At 39.4% G+C, this 19,654-nt stretch overlaps 3 protein-coding genes across 5 annotated transcripts; all 3 read left to right on the top strand.

Annotated features, from left to right (window-relative positions):
• Positions 1-420: 420 nt before the first annotated feature.
• Positions 421-2,898, top strand: LOC124054980. Of its 2 annotated transcripts, XM_046381555.1 has the most exons (6): positions 421-491; positions 650-985; positions 1,920-1,961; positions 2,069-2,179; positions 2,326-2,360; positions 2,676-2,898. In XM_046381555.1, the coding sequence occupies exons 1-6, from the start codon at positions 449-451 to the stop codon at positions 2,775-2,777; spliced, it is 669 nt and encodes a 222-aa protein (XP_046237511.1). In that variant the 5' UTR covers positions 421-448; the 3' UTR covers positions 2,778-2,898. The 2 variants fall into 2 exon arrangements, with proteins under 2 accessions (XP_046237511.1, XP_046237512.1); XM_046381556.1 differs by lacking the exons at positions 421-491; positions 650-985 and adding an exon at positions 1,404-1,776.
• Positions 2,899-4,774: 1,876 nt separating this feature from the next.
• On the top strand, positions 4,775-11,735 carry LOC124054982. 2 transcript variants are annotated; one of them, XM_046381559.1, is made up of 6 exons: positions 4,775-4,942; positions 5,101-5,436; positions 10,782-10,823; positions 10,931-11,041; positions 11,188-11,222; positions 11,538-11,735. In XM_046381559.1, exons 1-6 carry the CDS (start codon positions 4,900-4,902, stop codon positions 11,637-11,639), a joined length of 669 nt encoding a protein of 222 aa, XP_046237515.1. In that variant the 5' UTR covers positions 4,775-4,899; the 3' UTR covers positions 11,640-11,735. The 2 variants fall into 2 exon arrangements, with proteins under 2 accessions (XP_046237515.1, XP_046237514.1); XM_046381558.1 differs by lacking the exons at positions 4,775-4,942; positions 5,101-5,436 and adding exons at positions 8,770-10,144; positions 10,303-10,638.
• Positions 11,736-14,523: 2,788 nt separating this feature from the next.
• LOC124054979 lies at positions 14,524-17,255 on the top strand. Its single transcript, XM_046381554.1, has 6 exons — positions 14,524-14,914; positions 15,073-15,408; positions 15,830-15,868; positions 16,083-16,193; positions 16,300-16,334; positions 16,560-17,255. The coding sequence occupies exons 1-6, from the start codon at positions 14,872-14,874 to the stop codon at positions 16,677-16,679; spliced, it is 684 nt and encodes a 227-aa protein (XP_046237510.1). The 5' UTR covers positions 14,524-14,871; the 3' UTR covers positions 16,680-17,255.
• The last annotated feature ends 2,399 nt before the right edge of the window (positions 17,256-19,654 follow it).

The raw sequence follows: 19,654 nt of genomic DNA, 5'->3' as shown, positions 1-19,654 counted from the left end.
TCACCCTGGCTTTACTCCAGTGCATAATCCCAACAGAAGGAAAAAAGAAACATCCTCCAACAAGAGTGCAGAAATACTGCCAGACATTAACATGTTAACTTTTATCTCAGCTTGAGTGCCTTCCTGTATTCAGTCAAACATTCTGAAGAATTCAATGTCTCTGACAGCTTTGAGCTTTATGATCAGGTAAAGGTGTTGTGCTATGCATTATGTCTTATCTTATGATGTCTTGTTGATTGTACTGAATGACTTTGGTGTGAAGATTACTACCAAATCATGTTTGGTGGAAAATAGATTTGTGTGATATTCACGCCATCTAAAATATGTATCACCACCTATTTTCCTGAAGACATGAATGTAGTCAGTCAGAGCAACCAGCCCACCTCTTTACATAGGGAGCAGCCTTCCTGCTGCTCACTCTAATTACGAACATTCAGCCAGACACACCATGATGAGCTTCACTTTAGTCGCCTCCATTCTATACAGCCTCAGTAAGTATTGACGTTAAATTATTTTTACATTCACTGATAAACTCAGTATTTCATGTTTAACCTTTCTTGACTGAAACTTATGTTGCTATAATTTAGATGCTGATGTTTATGAAGTGATATTCATGTTAAAGTCTACTGTCGTCTGCTGTTTCTTTCAGGCTGGATCTCTGTCTCGCTTTCTGAGTATCAGACTGTGGAGGCTCAGCCTGGTGAAGAAGTCACACTGAGGATTACGAATATGACCAAATATGACACTGCGACATTCTGGTTCAGGCTGGTCAATAGAACCAACACCAGCTGTATCTCTATCATGTTAAAAACTACAGTTGAATTATGTGATGGATATGACAGCAGAAGATTTGAAATGAGCTCCGACATCTCCACTGTCTCTCTCAAAATCAAACATGTGGATTCATCTGACTCTGGACTGTATTTATGTGGATTTTACAATTCTGGAAAACCACATTTCAGTGTGATACGCTTAAATGTAAAAGGTAAAGTAATTCTAATGTCTTTTCATTGTTCTTTTACGTTTATACTGTATTTTCATAATTATTTTCCAAAATGGAAAATTTGAAATGAGCTCAAACATCTCAGCTGTTTATCTTAAAATAGAATGAGTAGATTTGTTTGATTCTGGGATGTATTTCTGTGGATTTTACATCCACAGAAATACAGTCATTGCATCTGCAACACATTTAAATATTGAAGGTGAGATTGTTGTTAAGTCTCGTGTCTGTGAAAGATTTATTTTTTCTCATCATATTTGCAGTATATGTCAAATGAATTGTGACCGTAGCATAAAACAGCTTGTCTCATACAGTCAGACCTCTACAGCACAGTATCTGTGCAGGAGACAAACAACAAAACAGTACGTGTCGAGTTATTTCATTGCTGTCTCTTTTTAAAGATGCTGAACTTGATGAAGTGGATTCCAACACTCAAAGTAAGGTTCTTAGATTTTTGTTTTCTGAGTATCAGACTGTGGAGGCTCAGCCTGGTGAAGATGTCACACTGAGGATTACCAAAGGGTACATGTATGGAACTGTGATATTCTGGTTCAAGCTGGTCAATAGACCCAACACCACCTGTATCTCTACCATGTCAAAATCAGAAGTTAATTTCTGTGATGGATATGACAGCAGAAAATTTGAAATGAGCTCCAACATCTCCACTGTCTCTCTCAAAATCAAACATGTGGATTCATCTGACTCTGGACTGTATTTATGTGGATTTTACAATACTGCAAGACCACATTTCAGTGGGATACGCTTAAATGTAAAAGGTAACGTAATTCTAATGTCTTTTCATTGTTCTTTTATGTTTATACTGTATTTTCATAATTATTTTCCAACAACGCATGAACAAAGTGGCCGTTAAAACAGTGAATCTGTGAAAACAAAAGATTTAATTATCTTCACTCCAAAGGTAGTGATGAGCCACATGATGACGTGATCAGCAAGTGTACAAGTAAGATTTTCAGATTTATTTTCAGTTCGGTTCATTTTCATTGAATTTTGCAAGGTGTCAAGTCTCCAAATGAAACACAAAGTTTGACTTCATGATCTTTGTTGTAGTTGAGTCTAACGGAGTTGCAAAGATGACGAGTGCGATCCTGGGTGGTCTGACTGTTTGCCTTCTAATGGTCATTATCGTTCTCGTTGTTCAAAACAGGAAACTGCAGACAGGTACTTTTCACAGCTACTGGGTCCATCCTACGTTTACCTTTGATGTTGAAATGTTCATGAAGTTGTGTCAATAATGTCGAAAAATGCAGAACTCCTGGTAACCAAATATCAATGAACTGACCACATGTTCTGTTTCTGTCTCTTAGCTGATAAAGAAGATCACAATCCACAGCAAAGTGAGGTGAATGCAGTTTTCACATTTACTTTTCTATCTTCTTTGGTAGAACCCAACTGGACCGAAAAACTGCAACACTGTACTTAACTTGTCCCTCAAATACTGGCAAATTTCCATGTATGCATGTATATATACTGCACTGAATAAATATATGGGTGATGTTTGAGGGACTTAACACTGTTTCCTTTTTATGGTTTGTCCATCAGAGAGCACTGACAAGTTGAATGTGTCCTACTAAGCAAATGTCTAGAGAATCAGATGTGTCAGGCTTTATTGTTGGAATTAAATTCATGTCAACTCACCACGTTAAAATTTCCACAGAACGTGAGCTGTGATGAGCTGAACTACGCAGCAGTGACATTTCGACCAAAAGCAAAAAGGAGAGCGCCTGAGCCAAATGTTGTTTATGCTGCCACCAGATAGACTCAGGAGGCAACTGGAAATGATGCTGTGTCATGTTAATATGCTTTGATTGTGACAGCAAGAACCACTGATACCAACACATTTCATTTTGCAATAAAGATCTGATGTTCATACATGTCAAGTCACGTCAAGAGGTTTTATTGTCATTTCAGCTGTTTACTGTAACAGTGAAGAGTGAAACGAGACAGCGTTCCTCCAGGTGCTGCCCTAGAAACTAAATACACACTGTACACTGTGCACACTGATGTAAGACTATACATACTGCACAGGACTATACAAGAATATACATACTGCACAAACACTACAGATATAAACAACAAAGAGCAGCACCATCCAGGACATGGTCCTGCTATGGAATGTTTGAGACAACCAGTAAGCTGAGCCTATGAGAATAATGTTGTTCATTGACACAAATGTGAATGGGATGGGTTGTCACACAGCTTGGTTGTCCAATTGTGTTTAATCTTGCTCCAAGAATAACATTTTCAGAAATCGAGTCAGCTGTCACCTGCAGGGTCATTTCAGGTCACATTGAGAAGAGAGGACTGTTTCGTGTCCTTTGTCGTGTTTGGTGTGTTTTTCATGTCAAAATTAAGTGGGGACAACCAACCATTTAGCTGGTGACTGGTAACCCCACGATGTTCCTTCTGTAAAATAAATGTTTCTGAATGCAATCCAGGGAGCCATTACATTTCCCTTGTAACCATATTTACAGTTTAGGATTAATTACGCATAAACTTCACTTATAAGAGACAGAGCTGACCAGGGAGATATCAGTATCTGCATCATAACATGTATGATAGACGTGATAACCATCAAACTTGTGAAAAAGCTGCCTGGAGCAGATAAGAAACAAGAAACAAGAATAAGAAACCACAGCAAATCCACAGCAAAGTGAGATGAATGCAGTTTTCACATTAACTTTTCTATCTTCTATGGTAGAACTGGACCGAAAAACTGCAACATTGTACTTAACTTGTCCCTCAAATATTGGCGAATTTCCAAGTATGCACATACAGTATATATACAGACAGGATATCAAGGACAGCACAGAAGCACTAACCATGGCAGCACAAGAACAGGCAGTCAGGCACTCAGCACAAGATTAATAGTCGCTGGAGTCTACCACACCAGACAGGACCCCAGGTACATCTACAGGAACATCTGTACTGAGTATGGGCTGGAAGTCCCAAGGTCACAATGGAAGACGCCCTCCAAGTTGGCTGAGAATGACCAAGCTAAGATCCTGCAGGACTTCCAGATCCACATCAATTCAGACAGCTTTGGAAGAAGATGTACAGCATAATGTAACAATCACTGATCCGCAAGATCACAAACAATAGCACAATAAAATTCGGGGTGTAGTCATCTACATTCAAATACACACTTTGTCTCACACTTGCCAGTGTATTGACACCTTGACGTCAACCTAAAATCATAGTGACCCAGGTTTATCCCTCCATGGCCATCATGGACCATAAAGTTGCTGGCTACGATCACCAACTCTGTGGTCACTGAAACGGAGCAAGAATCATCCACACGTTTGGAGGAACCTTCAGGTGACCACATTGTCCTGAAACAGAGTGTTCATAGAGAGCAGCATCCACAGTGGAACACAGCCACAATATGTGGCAGCTCGTTTCAGGGCCACAAGACGACTGTGCTCTCAATGTTTCACTCTGGCTTTACTCCAGTGCATAATCCCAACAGAAGGAAAAAAGAAACATCCTCCAAGAAGAGTGCAGAAATACTGCCAGACATTAACATGTTAACTTTTATCTCAGCTTGAGTGCCTTCCTGTATTCAGTCAAACATTCTGAAGAATTCAATGTCTCTGACAACTTTGAGCAATATGATCAGGTAAAGGTGTTGTGCTATGCATTATGTCTTATCTTATTATGTCTTGTTGATTGTACTGAATGATTTTGGTGTGAAGATTACTACCAAATAATGTTTTGTGGAAAATAGATTAGTGTGATGCTCACGCCATCTAAAATATGTATCACCACCTATTTTCCTGAAGACATGAATGTAGTCAGTCAGAGCAACCAGCCCACCTCTTTACATAGGGAGCAGCCTTCCTGCTGCACACTCTAATTACGAACATTCAGCCAGACACACCATGATGAGCTTCACTTTAGTCGCCTCCATTCTATACAGCCTCAGTAAGTGTTGACGTTAAATTATTCTTACATTCACTGATAAACTCAGTATTTCATGTTTAACCTTCCGTGACTGAAACTTGTGTTGCTATAATTTAGATGCTGACGTTTATGAAGTGATATTCATGTTAAAGTCTACTGTCGTCTGCTGTTTCTTTCAGGCTGGATCTCTGTCTCGCTTTCTGAGTATCAGACTGTGGAGGCTCAGCCTGGTGAAGATGTCACACTGAGGATTACGAATATGACCAAATATGAAACTTTGACATTCTGGTTCAGGCTGGTCAATAGAACCAACACCAGCTGTATCTCTATCAGGTTCAGTTCCCAACCTAACATCTGTGATGGATATGACAGCAGAAAATTTGAAATGAGCTCCAACATCTCCACTGTCTCTCTCAAAATCAAACAAGTGGATTCATCTGACTCTGGACTGTATTTATGTGGATTTTACAATACTGGAAAACCACTTTTCAGTGTGATACGCTTAAATGTAAAAGGTAACGTAATTCTAATGTCTTTTCATTGTTCTTTTACGTTTATACTGTATTTTCATAATTATTTTCCAAAATGGAAAATTTGAAATGAGCTCAAATATCTCAGCTGTTTATCTTAAAATAGAATGAGTAGATTTGTTTGATTCTGGGATGTATTTCTGTGGATTTTTACATCCACAGAAATCATCTGCAACATTGCATCTGCAACACATTTAAATATTCAAGGTGAGATTGTTGTTAAGTCTCGTGTCTGTGAAAGATTTATTTTTTCTCATCATATTTGCAGTATATGTCAAATGAATTGTGACTGTAGCATAAAACAGCTTGTCTCATACAGTCAGACCTCTACAGCACAGTATCTGTGCAGGAGACAAACAACAAAACAGTACGTGTCGAGTTATTTCATTGCCGTCTCTTTTTAAAGATACTGAACTTGATGATGAAGTGGATTCCAACACTCAAAGTAAGGTTCTTAGATTTTTGTGCCACCAGTCCCCACAGAGCCAGTAATTTCAATCTCAACCATGGCCAAAGCCACCAAATTGATTCATTAATGAATTGGATTGTTATCATATTTCCAGTATATCTGAAATGTATTGTCAGGGAAATGTGATTTTTGGTTTTTGCACCTTTAAAAAACATTTTAATGTAATAATCTTTCTGGTAGGGGAGCCTGATAGAACAGGAAACATCATGAATGTGACCCTCGGCAGTCTGACTGTTTTCCTCATGATGGCTGTTATTGTTCTGGCTGTTAAAATCCAACAGCTCCAGAAAGGTACAATGGGCATATCATTTGTTGTACATCCCACTGAATCAAGTGGTGACAGAGAAATATTTGATCAGTGACACGTAACTAATCAGACTTATCTTTTATGATGTAGCCGCCGCTGGAGATCTGCATCTTGCAAGAAACAAGGTGAAGTATTAGTTCTTTAGTCTCATTTCACTTTGGTGTAAAACAGTGTTTGTGTACCGTTTGTGACTCAAACATAATATTTAGCCTCTGTGCTTCTGTACGTCATAAAAACTATTTATTTTGCCTTCAGGAAACATAAGTCAGCGTATATTCTATGCTAGTTCTTGCAAAAATGGTTAGTGCATGTCACAGACAGTGCATGACAACAAATGCTCTGATTTACAGAATCTGGACTTCGATAACCTGAACTGTGCAGCATTCAAGTTCCTTCCAGAGAAAAGAAACGAGAAGCCAGCATCAGAGAAACAAATGGAGACTCATGTTGTTTATTCTATTAGCAGATAGACTCAGGAGGAAACTGAAACTGATGCTTTGTCATCTTCTTCTGCTACAAGCCAATGACCACATGAGTACGTTTGGTTAACTGGTGGCAGAAAGAGTCGATGTTAACATTTTCGTAAGACAAATAAAGTTCCCACATTCATGGTCAGTTTACATTTTCTTGCTCGAATTCTTTCAGTCTCTCAACCAAAGCCTTTGTCTTTCTCATTGTCCTCATCCACCCTTCATCTGAGAGGAACAACAAGACATTTGACACCCAATGAAAGGCAAAGGACGCTGACTGCGTCTGTTGGGGGAGAAGCAAGAATGAGTGAGACACGTCGCTTAAAAGGAAGTGCCAGCACAGTGTGGTCTGAGCACAACTGAGGTGAAAATAAGAAGACCGTTAATATGAAAGCTTTGATGCAAAGTCATGCTTCTGTTGGTATATGAGCAGTAACAAACATCCACTGACAGTAACATGCAAGGACGCACTTTAAGTAATTTATTTAAGTTTGTACATAAATATGAACTTGTGATCTCAGTTAAATGTAGTGAAATATTGATGTGCCAGATGCCCGAATGTCCCCCCCCCCATCTCCTCCAGCCCCACTGCACTGCATTAAGTCTAGAAACTAAAATGGCTAAAAAAAAAAAAAAAAGATTCAACATTAAGGTAAATATATTATTTCCTTTCCAGTGTTTGGTTTTGATTCACACATGCTTCTTTCCTTCTCACGCTCAGTCTTTTTTTTTATTATTAGTGTTGTTGCTGTTGTTTTTTTTAACATTGACATAAATAAATACGGTTGAGGTTTGACTTGATGGAGGAGGAGCCAGCAAAGACACTGATAGCTGTCAGATGTCCTTATAGGGTTATTAAGGATCAGGCTGCAAGGAGGGAGGAGTGAGTGACCTCCATGAGACTTTTCTGAGTATGAAACAAAGCATACACTAATGCAGAAAACATTTTCACAAATCTGTCATTTTCTGCTCTTGATTAAATATTTTGACATACAATGGAGCTAATTTTTCAATTGTGAAGTGAATTTGAACATAACAAATTTAGATGAGTAGCTTTCTGTCTTTGCTGTGGCTTGCATGCACATGCAGCTAAAAGGAGTGTTGTTTTTTCATTTCACTGTGGATGCACATCCACATGTGACAAATAAAGAATTCTGATTCTGATTCTGATTCATTTTCCACTGTGGTGAAAATACGACGAGAAATCTTGTCTCCCCCTTCAGGCACAAAGAATAATTACATTAACACTGTCAACAAGTGCTCATGCAGTGGGCCTGCAGGTGAGCTTGCCCTCATCTCCCAACTTGCTCTTTTATCTTAAGACGCCCTTGTGTTGAGGGTGGGCCTAATGGGTCTCGGTCTAATGGGCCCGGGCCCACCCTCTTTTACAAGTTGCCCACACACTCATTCGCAGGTCATTAAATGTTCACTAACCCAAACTAGTGGCATTTGATTACATTGGAAAGAAACTCAGCAGTCAGCTATCTTTCTCCTGAATCATAGATGCAGAGAAACACAGCAAAATGAAAATAAGAAAATGACAGAAAATTAGAAAATACCAGTAGAAACAAAACTCCAGACATTTTAGAATCAGAATCAGAATCAGAATCAGCTTTATTTGCCAAGTACATGTGATCATACAAGGAATTTGACTCTGGATTTTTCTCTCTCCTGTGCACCATACAAAATACAAAATAACAAATAATAATTTCAGTTTGTCATGAGCTCAGAAAGTTTGTCACAGGAGAAGAGCTAAAAATACAAACACTGGATTAGGATTATCTTCTAAAAGAGGGGGAAATTGGGACAAAAATGGCACCAGGCAAGCTGTGCTGAGCAACAACTGTTTCTGCCTGGACAGACATGTTACTGAGACCCCTGTTTTCTTCAGTGATATCACTGCAATTCAGCCTCTGGCCACCGTTAAGCACAGCAGCATGGAGCACAGAGCTGCTCAGCAGTGCTCCATTTGGTGAGGAAGAAATTCAGCACTGCCTTTGATTTTATAGATTTAGAACAGTGTATATTGTGCAATGTGTCCATATTAAATGCAGCTTATAGTGAAACACAATGTTACCATCTTCCTTGTCAAAGGAAATGTAATTTTTTTCAATGTGTCCCTTCTGTTTTTCCCCTTTAGTTGACTAAAACTGTTCTATAAACTGATGCTTTGTACACATTACTGTCTAGATTGCCATGAGTGAGGTGACTTGTTTCACAGCAGTGGTATGAATTATAAAAAGAAACAGTAAATAGCAGCCTAGTCATGAATACAAAAATACTATAATTGTAGGCCTGGTTTAGATAAAAGTGTAGAAATTAACCCGAAGGCAACAAACAGCAACCACAGGAAGACTGGTTTCCAGCCATAACCGCACACGCATCAAAGACCTCGCAAGGTGCAGCAAGAGTGAAGCTGCTTAAAATGATATCCAACCTGTTTCATGACTCCACCCATCACATATTGACTGACTGACATCCATGAGAAGCTGCTTTCAGGCATGTCAAAAGCTACAGACTCACACTTGCACAACCAGACATGAGAGCAATGATTTGATGCATCTTGAAAGATGTCTGCATGTTACCTTGACAATAATCACTGATCCACAAGACCACAACAAATAACACAATAAAATTCGGGGTGTAGTCACCTATATACAAATACACACTTTGTGTCACACTTGCCAGTGAATTGACACTTTGACATCAACCGAAAATCATAGTGGTCCAGGTTTATCCCTCCATGGCCATCATGGACCATAAAGTTGCTGGCTACGATCACCAACGCTGTGGTCACTGTAACGGAGCAAGAATCATCCACACGTTTGGAGGAACCTTCAGGTGACCACATTGTCCTGAAACAGAGTGTTCATAGAGAGCAGCATCCACAGTGGAACACAGCCACAATATGTGGCAGCTCGTTTCAGGGCCACAAGACGACTGTGCTCTCAATGTTTCACCCTGGCTTTACTCCAGTGCATAATCCCAACAGAAGGAAAAAAGAAACATCCTCCAACAAGAGTGCAGAAATACTGCCAGACATTAACATGTTAACTTTTATCTCAGCTTGAGTGCCTTCCTGTATTCAGTCAAACATTCTGAAGAATTCAATGTCTCTGACGACTTTGAGCTATATGATCAGGTAAAGGTGTTGTGCTATGCATTATGTCTTATCTTATTATGTCTTGTTGATTGTACTGAATGACTTTGGTGTGAAGATTACTACCAAATAATGTTTGGTGGAAAATAGATTTGTGTGATACTCACGCCATCTAAAATATGTATCACCACCTATTTTCCTGAAGACATGAATGTAGTCAGTCAGAGCAACCAGCCCACCTCTTTACATAGGGAGCAGCCTTCCTGCTGCACACTCTAATTACGAACATTCAGCCAGACACACCATGATGAGCTTCACTTTAGTCGCCTCCATTCTATACAGCCTCAGTAAGTATTGATGTTAAATTATTCTTACATTCACTGATAAACTCAGTATTTCATGTTTAACCTTCCGTGACTGAAACTTATGTTGCTATAATTTAGATGCTGATGTTTATGAAGTGATATTCATGTTAAAGTCGACTGTCGTCTGCTGTTTCTTTCAGGCTGGATCTCTGTCTCGCTTTCTGAGTATCAGACTGTGGAGGCTCAGCCTGGTGAAGATGTCACACTGAGGATTACGAATATGACCAAATATGAAACTTCGATATTCTGGTTCAAGCTGGTCAATAGAACCAACGCCAGCTGTATCTCCGCCATGTTTAAAACGACAGTTGAATTCTGTGATGGATATGACAGCAGAAAATTTGAAATGAGCTCCAACATCTCCACTGTCTCTCTCAAAATCAAACAAGTGGATTCATCTGACTCTGGACTGTATTTATGTGGATTTTTCAATTCTGGAAAATCACTTTTCAGTGTGATACGCTTAAATGTAAAAGGTAAAGTAATTCTAATGTCTTTTCATTGTTCTTTTACGTTTATACTGTATTTTCATAATTGTTTTCCAACAACGCATGAACAAAGTGGCCGTTTAAACAGCGAATCTGTGAAAACAAAAGATTTAATTATCTTCACTCCAAAGGTAGTGATGAGCCACATGATGACGTGATCAGCAAGTGTACAAGTAAGATTTTCAGATTTATTTTCAGTTCGGTTCATTTTCATTGATTTTTGCAAGGTGTCAAGTCTCCAAATAAAAAACAAAGTTTGACTTCATGATCTTTCTTGTAGTTGAGTCTAAAGGAGTTGCAAAGATGACGAGTGCGATCCTGGGTGGTCTGACTGTTTGCCTTCTAATGGTCATTATCGTTCTCGTTGTTCAAAACAGGAAACTGCAGACAGGTACTTTTCACAGCTACTGGGTCCATCCTACGTTTACCTTTGATGTTGAAATGTTCATAAAGTTGTGTCAATAATGTAGAAAAATGCAGAACTCCTGGTAACCAAATATCAATGAACTGACCACATGTTCTGTTTCTGTCTCTTAGCTGATAAAGAAGATCACAATCCACAGCAAAGTGAGGTGAATGCAGTTTTCACATTTACTTTTCTATCTTCTTTGGTAGAACCCAACTGGACCGAAAAACTGCAACACTGTACTTAGCTTGTCCCTCAAATACTGGCAAATTTCCATGTATGCATGTGTATATACTGCACTGAATAAATATATGGGTGATGTTTGAGGGACTTAACATTGTTTCCTTTTTATGGTTTGTCCATCAGAGAGCACTGACAAGTTGAATATGTCCTACTAAGCAAATGTCTAGAGAATCAGATGTGTCAGGCTTTATTGTTGGAATTAAATTCATGTCAACTCACCACGTTAAAATTTCCACAGAACGTGAGCTGTGATGAGCTGAACTACGCAGCAGTGACATTTCAACCAAAAGCAAAAAGGAGAGCGCCTGAGCCAAATGTTGTTTATGCTGCCACCAGATAGACTCAGGAGGCAACTGGAAATGATGCTGTGTCATGTTAATATGCTTTGATTGTGACAGCAAGAACCACTGATACCAACACATTTCATTTTGCAATAAAGATCTGATGGTCATACATGTCAAGTCACGTCAAGAGGTTTTATTGTCATTTCAGCTGTTTGCTGTAACAGTGAAGAGTGAAACGAGACAGCGTTCCTCCAGGTGCTGCCCTAGAAACTAAATACACACTGTACATTGTGCACACTGATGTGAGACTATACATAATGCACAGGACTATACAAGAATATACATACTGCACAAACACTACAGACATAAACAACAAAGAGCAGCACCATCCAGGACATGGTCCTGCTATGGAATGTTTGACACAACCAGTATTGTATACAGTGCAAACAGCATAAAGTGCTGTAAGCATAATGAGGTAAGGTGAGCCTTTGAGAACTGAGAAGCCTTGTGGGGGGAGAAGAAGCTGGTGCACAGTCTGGTTGTAAGAGCACGAATGCTTCTGTATCTTTTCCCAGACGGCAGAAGAAGGAACAGTTTGTGTGATGGGTGTGCAGGGTCATCCACCACGCTGAGGGCTTTGGGGATGCAGTGTGTGGTGTAAATGAGCATGGTGATCTTTTCAGCTGTTCTCACGACCCGCTGCAGGTCTCTGCGACCCGCTGTGGCGCATTTACCATACCAGGCAGTGATGCAGCTGCATGGGATGCTCTCAATGGTCCCTCTGTAGAATGTGGTGAGGAAGATGGGCTTTCCTCAGCATCCTCAAGAAGAAGCTATCTATCCATCTATCTATCTATCCATCTATATATATATATATATAGTAACTTAATTGTTTCACAAGTAATATACTTGTAAAAATAACTACCAGGTCAGACCGATTTAACCGACATGTTCTGTGGTATGAAAACTAGTTCCGTCACTTCAAGTCATGATTCTTCAGTCATTATACTGTTTATGGTGAGCTAATACATGCAAATGTCTTCTGACTCTTATTTATAAAAAAAAGTCACCTATATTTAAATACACACTTTGTCTCACACTTGCCAGTGTGTTGACAGTATTGAGTCTCTCTAATAGTGAGAACAAGATGGATGTTTGCAGTAGCTCAGTAGTGTGTGAGGTGCACATCTCTTGTGTGACAGGAAGAGACAGTGTAGTCTGAACACAACTGACATGAGAGACTCTCCTTCTGATTTGTTTCACTGTGCAATTTGTTCTTTGTTTCCAGGTCAAACAGTTAAACTATATTCAGTTTTTCATGCTGACTCTAATTTTATGATCTTTGTTGTAGATGAATCTCACTTCAGGAGAATGTCTGATATCAGTTGTTTTCATACATTCTTCATCAATATGTGTCATTATGATGAAAATGGTTTGCCTGTTCACTGGTTAAACATTTACTCTTTACAGAATCTGGACTGTGATGACCTGGAAGCTGGTGACTTGAGTTTGTATTCACCAACTATAAGAAACATGAGAGATATGGAGACTCGTGTTATTTATGCTGCCAGCAGATAGACTCAGAGTGGTTCAGAGTGAAACTTACTCTTTAATCATATTAATATGCTGACCGGTTCTGGTGTGGGTGGGTGGGAGGACTTCTCGTTTTCGTATTAGAAAAAAATGTGAAATTAAAAACTACTACTAGCAAACTTTTGATTTTAGTCTCTCTTCTCTCTCGCTCTCTGTCTTGCTAATTGTATTTGATTCTGGTAGCTGTCCACATAGACAACAGATAGATGCACCAGAGGAGGAGTTGAGTGAAGTTCCCTTGTTTGACAGGAAGAGACACTACAGTGTGGTCTGAGCACAGTTCGGGTGAAAACCACAAATTCTATTTGAGCAAAGGTCTGTGTGAAAAGAGTCTGAAGGCACATTGGGTCAGAAAGAAAATGCAGAAAAATTAGTCCATGCATTTATTACTTCCACACTGGATTATTGTAACTCCTCCTTTAATCAGGTTGCCCCAGTAAGTCTCTAAAACCTGGCCAGCTAATCCAGAACCCTGCAGCACAATTACTCACAAGAACCAGCATTAGAGTTCATATTTCTCCCGTACTGGCTTCTCTACATTGGCTGCCTGTAAAATCCAGGACAGATTTTCAAATTCTTCTCCTAACATGTACAGCCCTGAACGGCCAGGCACCATCATATCTTAAAGAGTTGATAGTACCCTATTATCCCTCCAGAACTTTACCATCTTTAAGTTCCTGTCCCATGCATGGTTACCTGTGGATCCTCAAATCTTCAAAAGAAGATTGGAAACCAGAGCCTTTAGTTATCAAGCTCCTGGACTGTGGAACCATCTTCCGGTTTCGATCCAGGAGGCGGACATCCTCTCTATGTTTAAGAGTAGACTTAAAACTTTCCTCTTTGATAAACCTTATAGTTTGGGCTGGTCCCTAGTTATGCTGCTGTAGGCTCAGCCTGCCAGGGGATCTCCCATGATGCACTGAGCTCTCTCTTCCTGCACACCTTTATGTCCCATTAATGCATGATAATAACTCAACTTCAGAAAACACTGTCTGTATCAGGGCGGCCCTGTTTGCTAGAAATGAGTTTAAAAAACAAACCATAAATGCTATAGCGATTTATGTTTTCTCTTAGCACGTGACATAATGTTGTTCATTGACACAAATGTGAATGGGATGGGATGTCACACAGCTTGGTTGTCCAATTGTCTTTAATCTTGCTCCAAGAATAACATTTTCAGAAATCGAGTCAGCTGTCACCTTCAGGGTCATTTCAGGTCACATTGAGAAGAGAGGACTGTTTTGTGTCCTTTGACCTGTTTTGTGTGTGTGTGAAGCAAATGTTATGTTACCCTGAGACGGTACACTAAGTGGAACAAAGAATTGCAAGGACCAGTGAGTGTGACAGCCACTGTCCAGGCCGAAACAACAAAGATCCAGGAATACATGAGGAAGATGCCCCCCAGAGAGGAGCTGCTAAGTGAATACCTCAGACAGGACATCAAAGACTGACCACATGTTCTTATCTTATTATGTCTTGTTGATTGTACTGAATGACTTTGGTGTGAAGATTACTACCAAATAATGTTTGGTGGAAAATAGATTAGTGTGATGCTCACGCCATCTAAAATATGTATCACCACCTATTTTCCTGAAGACATGAATGTAGTCAGTCAGAGCAACCAGCCCACCTCTTTACATAGGGAGCAGCCTTCCTGCTGCACACTCTAATTACGAACATTCAGCCAGACACACCATGATGAGCTTCACTTTAGTCGCCTCCATTCTATACAGCCTCAGTAAGTATTGATGTTAAATTATTCTTACATTCACTGATAAACTCAGTATTTCATGTTTAACCTTCTGTGACTGAAACTTATGTTGCTATAATTTAGATGCTGATGTTTATGAAGTGATATTCATGTTAAAGTCTACTGTCGTCTGCTGTTTCTTTCAGGCTGGATCTCTGTCTCGCTTTCTGAGTATCAGACTGTGGAGGCTCAGCCTGGTGAAGAAGTCACACTGAGGATTACGAATATGACCAAATATGAAACTTCGATATTCTGGTTCAAGCTGGTCAATAGAACCAACGCCAGCTGTATCTCCGCCATGTTTAAAACGACAGTTGAATTCTGTGATGGATATGACAGCAGAAGATTTGAAATGAGCTCCAACATCTCCACTGTCTCTCTCAAAATCAAACATGTGGATTCATCTGACTCTGGACTGTATTTTTGTGGATTTTTCAATTCTGGAAAATCACTTTTCAGTGTGATACGCTTAAATGTAAAAGGTAAAGTAATTCTAATGTCTTTTCATTGTTCTTTTATGTTTATACTGTATTTTCATAATTATTTTCCAAAATGGAAAATTTGAAATGAGCTCAAACATCTCAGCTGTTTATCTTAAAATAGAATGAGTAGATTTGTTTGATTCTGGGATGTATTTCTGTGGATTTTTACATCCACAGAAATCATCTGCAACATTGCATCTGCAACACATTTAAATATTGAAGGTGAGATTGTTGTTAAGTCTCGTGTCTGTGAAAGATTTATTTTTTCTCATCATATTTGCAGTATATGTCAAATGAATTGTGACCGTAGCATAAAACAGCTTGTCTCATACAGTCAGACCTCTACAGCACAGTATCTGTGCAGGAGACAAACAACAAAACAGTACGTGTCGAGTTATTTCATTGCCGTCTCTTTTTAAAGATGCTGAACTTGATGATGAAGTGGATTCCAACACTCAAAGTAAGGTTCTTAGATTTTTGTGCCACCAGTCCCCACAGAGCCAGTAATTTCAATCTTAACCATGGCCAAAGCCACCAAATTGATTCATTAATGAATTGTTTTGAAGATTTTTCTTATCATATTTCCAGTATATCTGAAATGTATTGTCAGGGAAATGTGATTTTTGGTTTTTGCACCTTTAAAAAACATTTTAATGTAATAATCTTTCTGGTAGGGGAGCCTGATAGAACAGGAAACATCATGAATGTGACCCTTGGCAGTCTGACTGTTTTCCTCATGATGGCTGTTATTGTTCTGGCTGTTAAAATCCAACAGCTCCAGAAAGGTACAATGGACATATCATTTGTTGTACATCCCACTGAATCAAGTGGTGACAGAGAAATATTTGATCAGTGACACGTAACTAATCAGACTTATCTTTTATGATGTAGCTGCCGCTGGAGATCTGCATCTTGCAAGAAACAAGGTGAAGTATTAGTTCTTTAGTCTCATTTTAGTTTGGTGTAAAACAGTGTTTGTGTACCGTTTGCGACTCAAACATAATATTTAGCCTCTGTGCTTCTGTACGTCATAAAAACTATTTATTTTGCTGTCAGGAAACATAAGCCAGAGTAGATTCTATGCTAGTTCTTGTAAAAATGGTTAGAGCATGTCACAGACAGTGCATGACAACAAATGCTCTGATTTACAGAATCTGGACTTCGATAACCTGAACTGTGCAGCATTCAAGTTCCTTCCAGAGAAAAGAAACGAGAAGCCAGCATCAGAGAAACAAGTGGAGACTCATGTTGTTTATTCTATTAGCAGATAGACTCAGGAGGAAACTGAAACTGATGCTTTATCATCTTCGTCTGCTACAAGCCAATGACCACATGAGTACGTTTGGTTAACTGGTGGCAGAAAGAGTCGATGTTAACATTTTCGTAAGACAAATAAAGTTCCCACATTCATAGTCAGTTCACATTTTCTTGCTCGAATTCTTTCAGTCTCTCAACCAAAGCTTTTGTCTTTCTCATTGTCCTCATCCACCCTTCATCTGAGAGGAACAACAAGACATTTGACACCCAATGAAAGGCAAAAGACACTGACTGCGTCTGTTGGGGGAGAAGCAAGAATGAGTGAGAGACACGTCGCTTAAAAGGAAGTGCCAGCACAGTGTGGTCTGAGCACAACTGAGGTGAAAATAAGAAGACCTTTAATATGAAAGCTTTGATGCAAAGCCATGCTTCTGTTGGTATATGAGCAGTAACAAACATCCACTGACAGTATCATGCAAGGACGCACTTTAAGTAATTTATTTAAGTTTGTCCATAAATATGAACTTGTGATCTCAGTTAAATGTAGTGAAATATTGATGTGCCAGATGCCCGAGTGCCCCCCCCCCCATCTCCTCCAGCCCCACTGCACTGGATTAAGTCTAGAAACTTAAAATGGCTAAAAAACAAAAAAAGATTCAACATTAAGGTAAATATATTGTTTCCTTTCCAGTGTTTGGTTTTGATTCACACATACTTCTTTCCTTCTCATGCTCAGTCTTTTTTTTATTATTAGTGTTGTTGCTGTTGTTTTTTTTAACATTGACATAAATAAATACGGTTGAGGTTTGACTTGATGGAGGAGGAGCCAGCAAAGACACTGATAGCTGTCAGATGTCCTTATAGGGTTATTAAGGATCAGGCTGCAAGGAGGAAGGAGTGAGTGACCTCCATGAGACTTTTCTGAGTATGAAACAAAGCATACACTAATGCAGAAAACATTTTCACAAATCTGTCATTTTCTGCTCTTGATTGAATATTTTGACATACAATGGAGATAATTTTTCAATTGTGAAGTGAATTTGAACATAACAAATTTAGATGAGTAGCTTTCTGTCTTTGCTGTGGCTTGCATGCACGTGCAGCTAAACAACAAGTCTTCATTTTCCACTGTGGTGAAAACACGACGAGATCGAAAGCCACAGGAAGACTAGCCTTCAGCTCTCTGCAATAAAACCACATGCAACAAAAGTTCTGCTACTTTCTCACAAAAACTTTTCTACTTTGTCATGTAAAGTTAATGCTTTTGGTTGCACATGTCAAAACAAAGAAATATTCAAAAATCCATCAACACTAAATCCATCTCTTGTTAAACTGTCGGACCTGCGACTGACTGACGACCAGTCCAGGGTGTACCCCGCCTCTCGCCTGTAGTCAGCTGGGATAGGCTCCAGCTCCCCCGCGACCCTGATGGATAATCTTCTTGCAGAAAAAATGCAATGTGGTGCCAGATGACACTGAGTCTTCTGAATGATTTTTTTATTGGAGGCAGATGACATCTGTGTATCTGTAATGTATCAACATATCTTCCTCTCCATTTAGCAAGAAACTGGGATTTAATTGTACGAGTTCACTGGAATCCATTGCAAACACAAACATATGCACAGACGAAGCATTCAAATAACTGATAAAGTTCTTCTTCCCCTCTCAGAGGTCATCCCCAAACAGCTGAGTCTTAAAAAAAAAAGATTAAACAGCAAGAAACTTTTTAAGCCGAGTGTCCATGATAATACAATTGTGAGGGGCTGAGCAGAAGCACAACAGCAACAAGGCTTTATCCTGTTGCTGCCATTTATTACTGGAAAGTGTTGAGTCACAGTAACTTAAACCTGCAGTGTGGAAATCTTGTTTCCCCCTTCAGGCACAAAGAATAATTACATTAACACTGTCAACAAGTGCTCATGCAGTGGGGCTGCAGGTGAGCTTGCCCTCAGCTCCCAACTTGCTCTTTTATCTTAAGACGCCCTTGTGTTGAGGGTGGGCCTAATGGGTCTCGGTCTAATGGGCCCGGGCCCACCCTCTTTTACAAGTTGCCCACACACTCATTCGCAGGTCATTAAATGTTCACTAGCCCAAACTAGTGGCATTTGATTACATTGGAAAGAAACTCAGCAGTTAGCTATCTTTCTCCTGAATCATAGATGCAGAGAAACACAGCAAAATGAAAATAAGAAAATGACAGAAAATTAGAAAATACCAGTAGAAACAAAACTCCAGACATTTTGGAATCAGAATCAGAATCAGAATCAGCTTTATTTGCCAAGTACATGTGATCATACAAGGAATTTGACAAATTTTGACTTCAGTTTGTCATGAGCTCAGAAAGTTTGTCACAGGAGAAGAGCTAAAAATACAAACACTGGATTAGGATTATCTTCTAAAAGAGGGGGAAATTGGGACAAAAATGGCACCAGGTAAACTGTGCTGAGCAACAACTGTCTCTGCCTGGACAGACATGTTACTGAGACCCCAATTTATAATGAAACATAATGTTACCATCTTCCTTGTCAAAGGAAATGTAATTTTTTTCAATGTGTCCCTTCTGTTTTTCCCCTTTTGTTGACTAAAACTGTTCTATAAACTGATGCTTTGTACACAGATTGCTGTCTAGACTGCCATGAGTGAGGTGACTTGTTTGACATTAGTGGTATGAATTATAAAAAGAAAAAGTAAACAGCAGCCAGTCGTGGATACAAAAATACTATAACTGTACACCTGGTTTAGATAAAAGTGAAGAAATTAACCCGAAGGCAACAAACAGCAACCACAGGAAGACTGGTTTCCAGCCATAACCGCACACGCATCAAAGACCTCGCAGGGTGCAGCAAGAGTGAAGCTGCTTAAAATTCACCAGTTGATATCCAACCTGTTTCATGACTCCACCCATCACATATTGACTGACTGACATCCATGAGAAGCTGCTTTCAGGCATGTCAAAAGCTACAGACTCACACTTGCACAACCAGACGTG

Source organism: Scatophagus argus, chromosome 23 (genome assembly GCF_020382885.2).
Source record: "Scatophagus argus isolate fScaArg1 chromosome 23, fScaArg1.pri, whole genome shotgun sequence".
Taxonomy (NCBI): domain Eukaryota; kingdom Metazoa; phylum Chordata; class Actinopteri; family Scatophagidae; genus Scatophagus; species Scatophagus argus.
Note: the sequence above shows the minus strand (reverse complement) of the source record. Positions and strands in the feature narration are given on the sequence as shown.

What these genes read in the sequence shown, in the direction of transcription:
- LOC124054979 (XM_046381554.1), top strand. Translation starts at nt 14,872, where the DNA reads ATGATGAGCTTCACTTTAGTCGCCTCCATTCTATACAGCCTCA. An exon ending in AATCCAACAGCTCCAGAAAG is followed by an intron (nt 16,194 to 16,299) that starts GTACAATGGACA and finishes TTTATGATGTAG; the next exon opens with CTGCCGCTGGAGATCTGCAT. An exon ending in TGCATCTTGCAAGAAACAAG is followed by an intron (nt 16,335 to 16,559) that starts GTGAAGTATTAG and finishes TCTGATTTACAG; the next exon opens with AATCTGGACTTCGATAACCT.
- LOC124054982 (XM_046381559.1), top strand. Translation starts at nt 4,900, where the DNA reads ATGATGAGCTTCACTTTAGTCGCCTCCATTCTATACAGCCTCA. An exon ending in GATACGCTTAAATGTAAAAG is followed by an intron (nt 5,437 to 10,781) that starts GTAACGTAATTC and finishes TTCACTCCAAAG; the next exon opens with GTAGTGATGAGCCACATGAT. An exon ending in AAACAGGAAACTGCAGACAG is followed by an intron (nt 11,042 to 11,187) that starts GTACTTTTCACA and finishes TCTGTCTCTTAG; the next exon opens with CTGATAAAGAAGATCACAAT.
- LOC124054980 (XM_046381555.1), top strand. Translation starts at nt 449, where the DNA reads ATGATGAGCTTCACTTTAGTCGCCTCCATTCTATACAGCCTCA. An exon ending in GATACGCTTAAATGTAAAAG is followed by an intron (nt 986 to 1,919) that starts GTAAAGTAATTC and finishes TTCACTCCAAAG; the next exon opens with GTAGTGATGAGCCACATGAT. An exon ending in AAACAGGAAACTGCAGACAG is followed by an intron (nt 2,180 to 2,325) that starts GTACTTTTCACA and finishes TCTGTCTCTTAG; the next exon opens with CTGATAAAGAAGATCACAAT.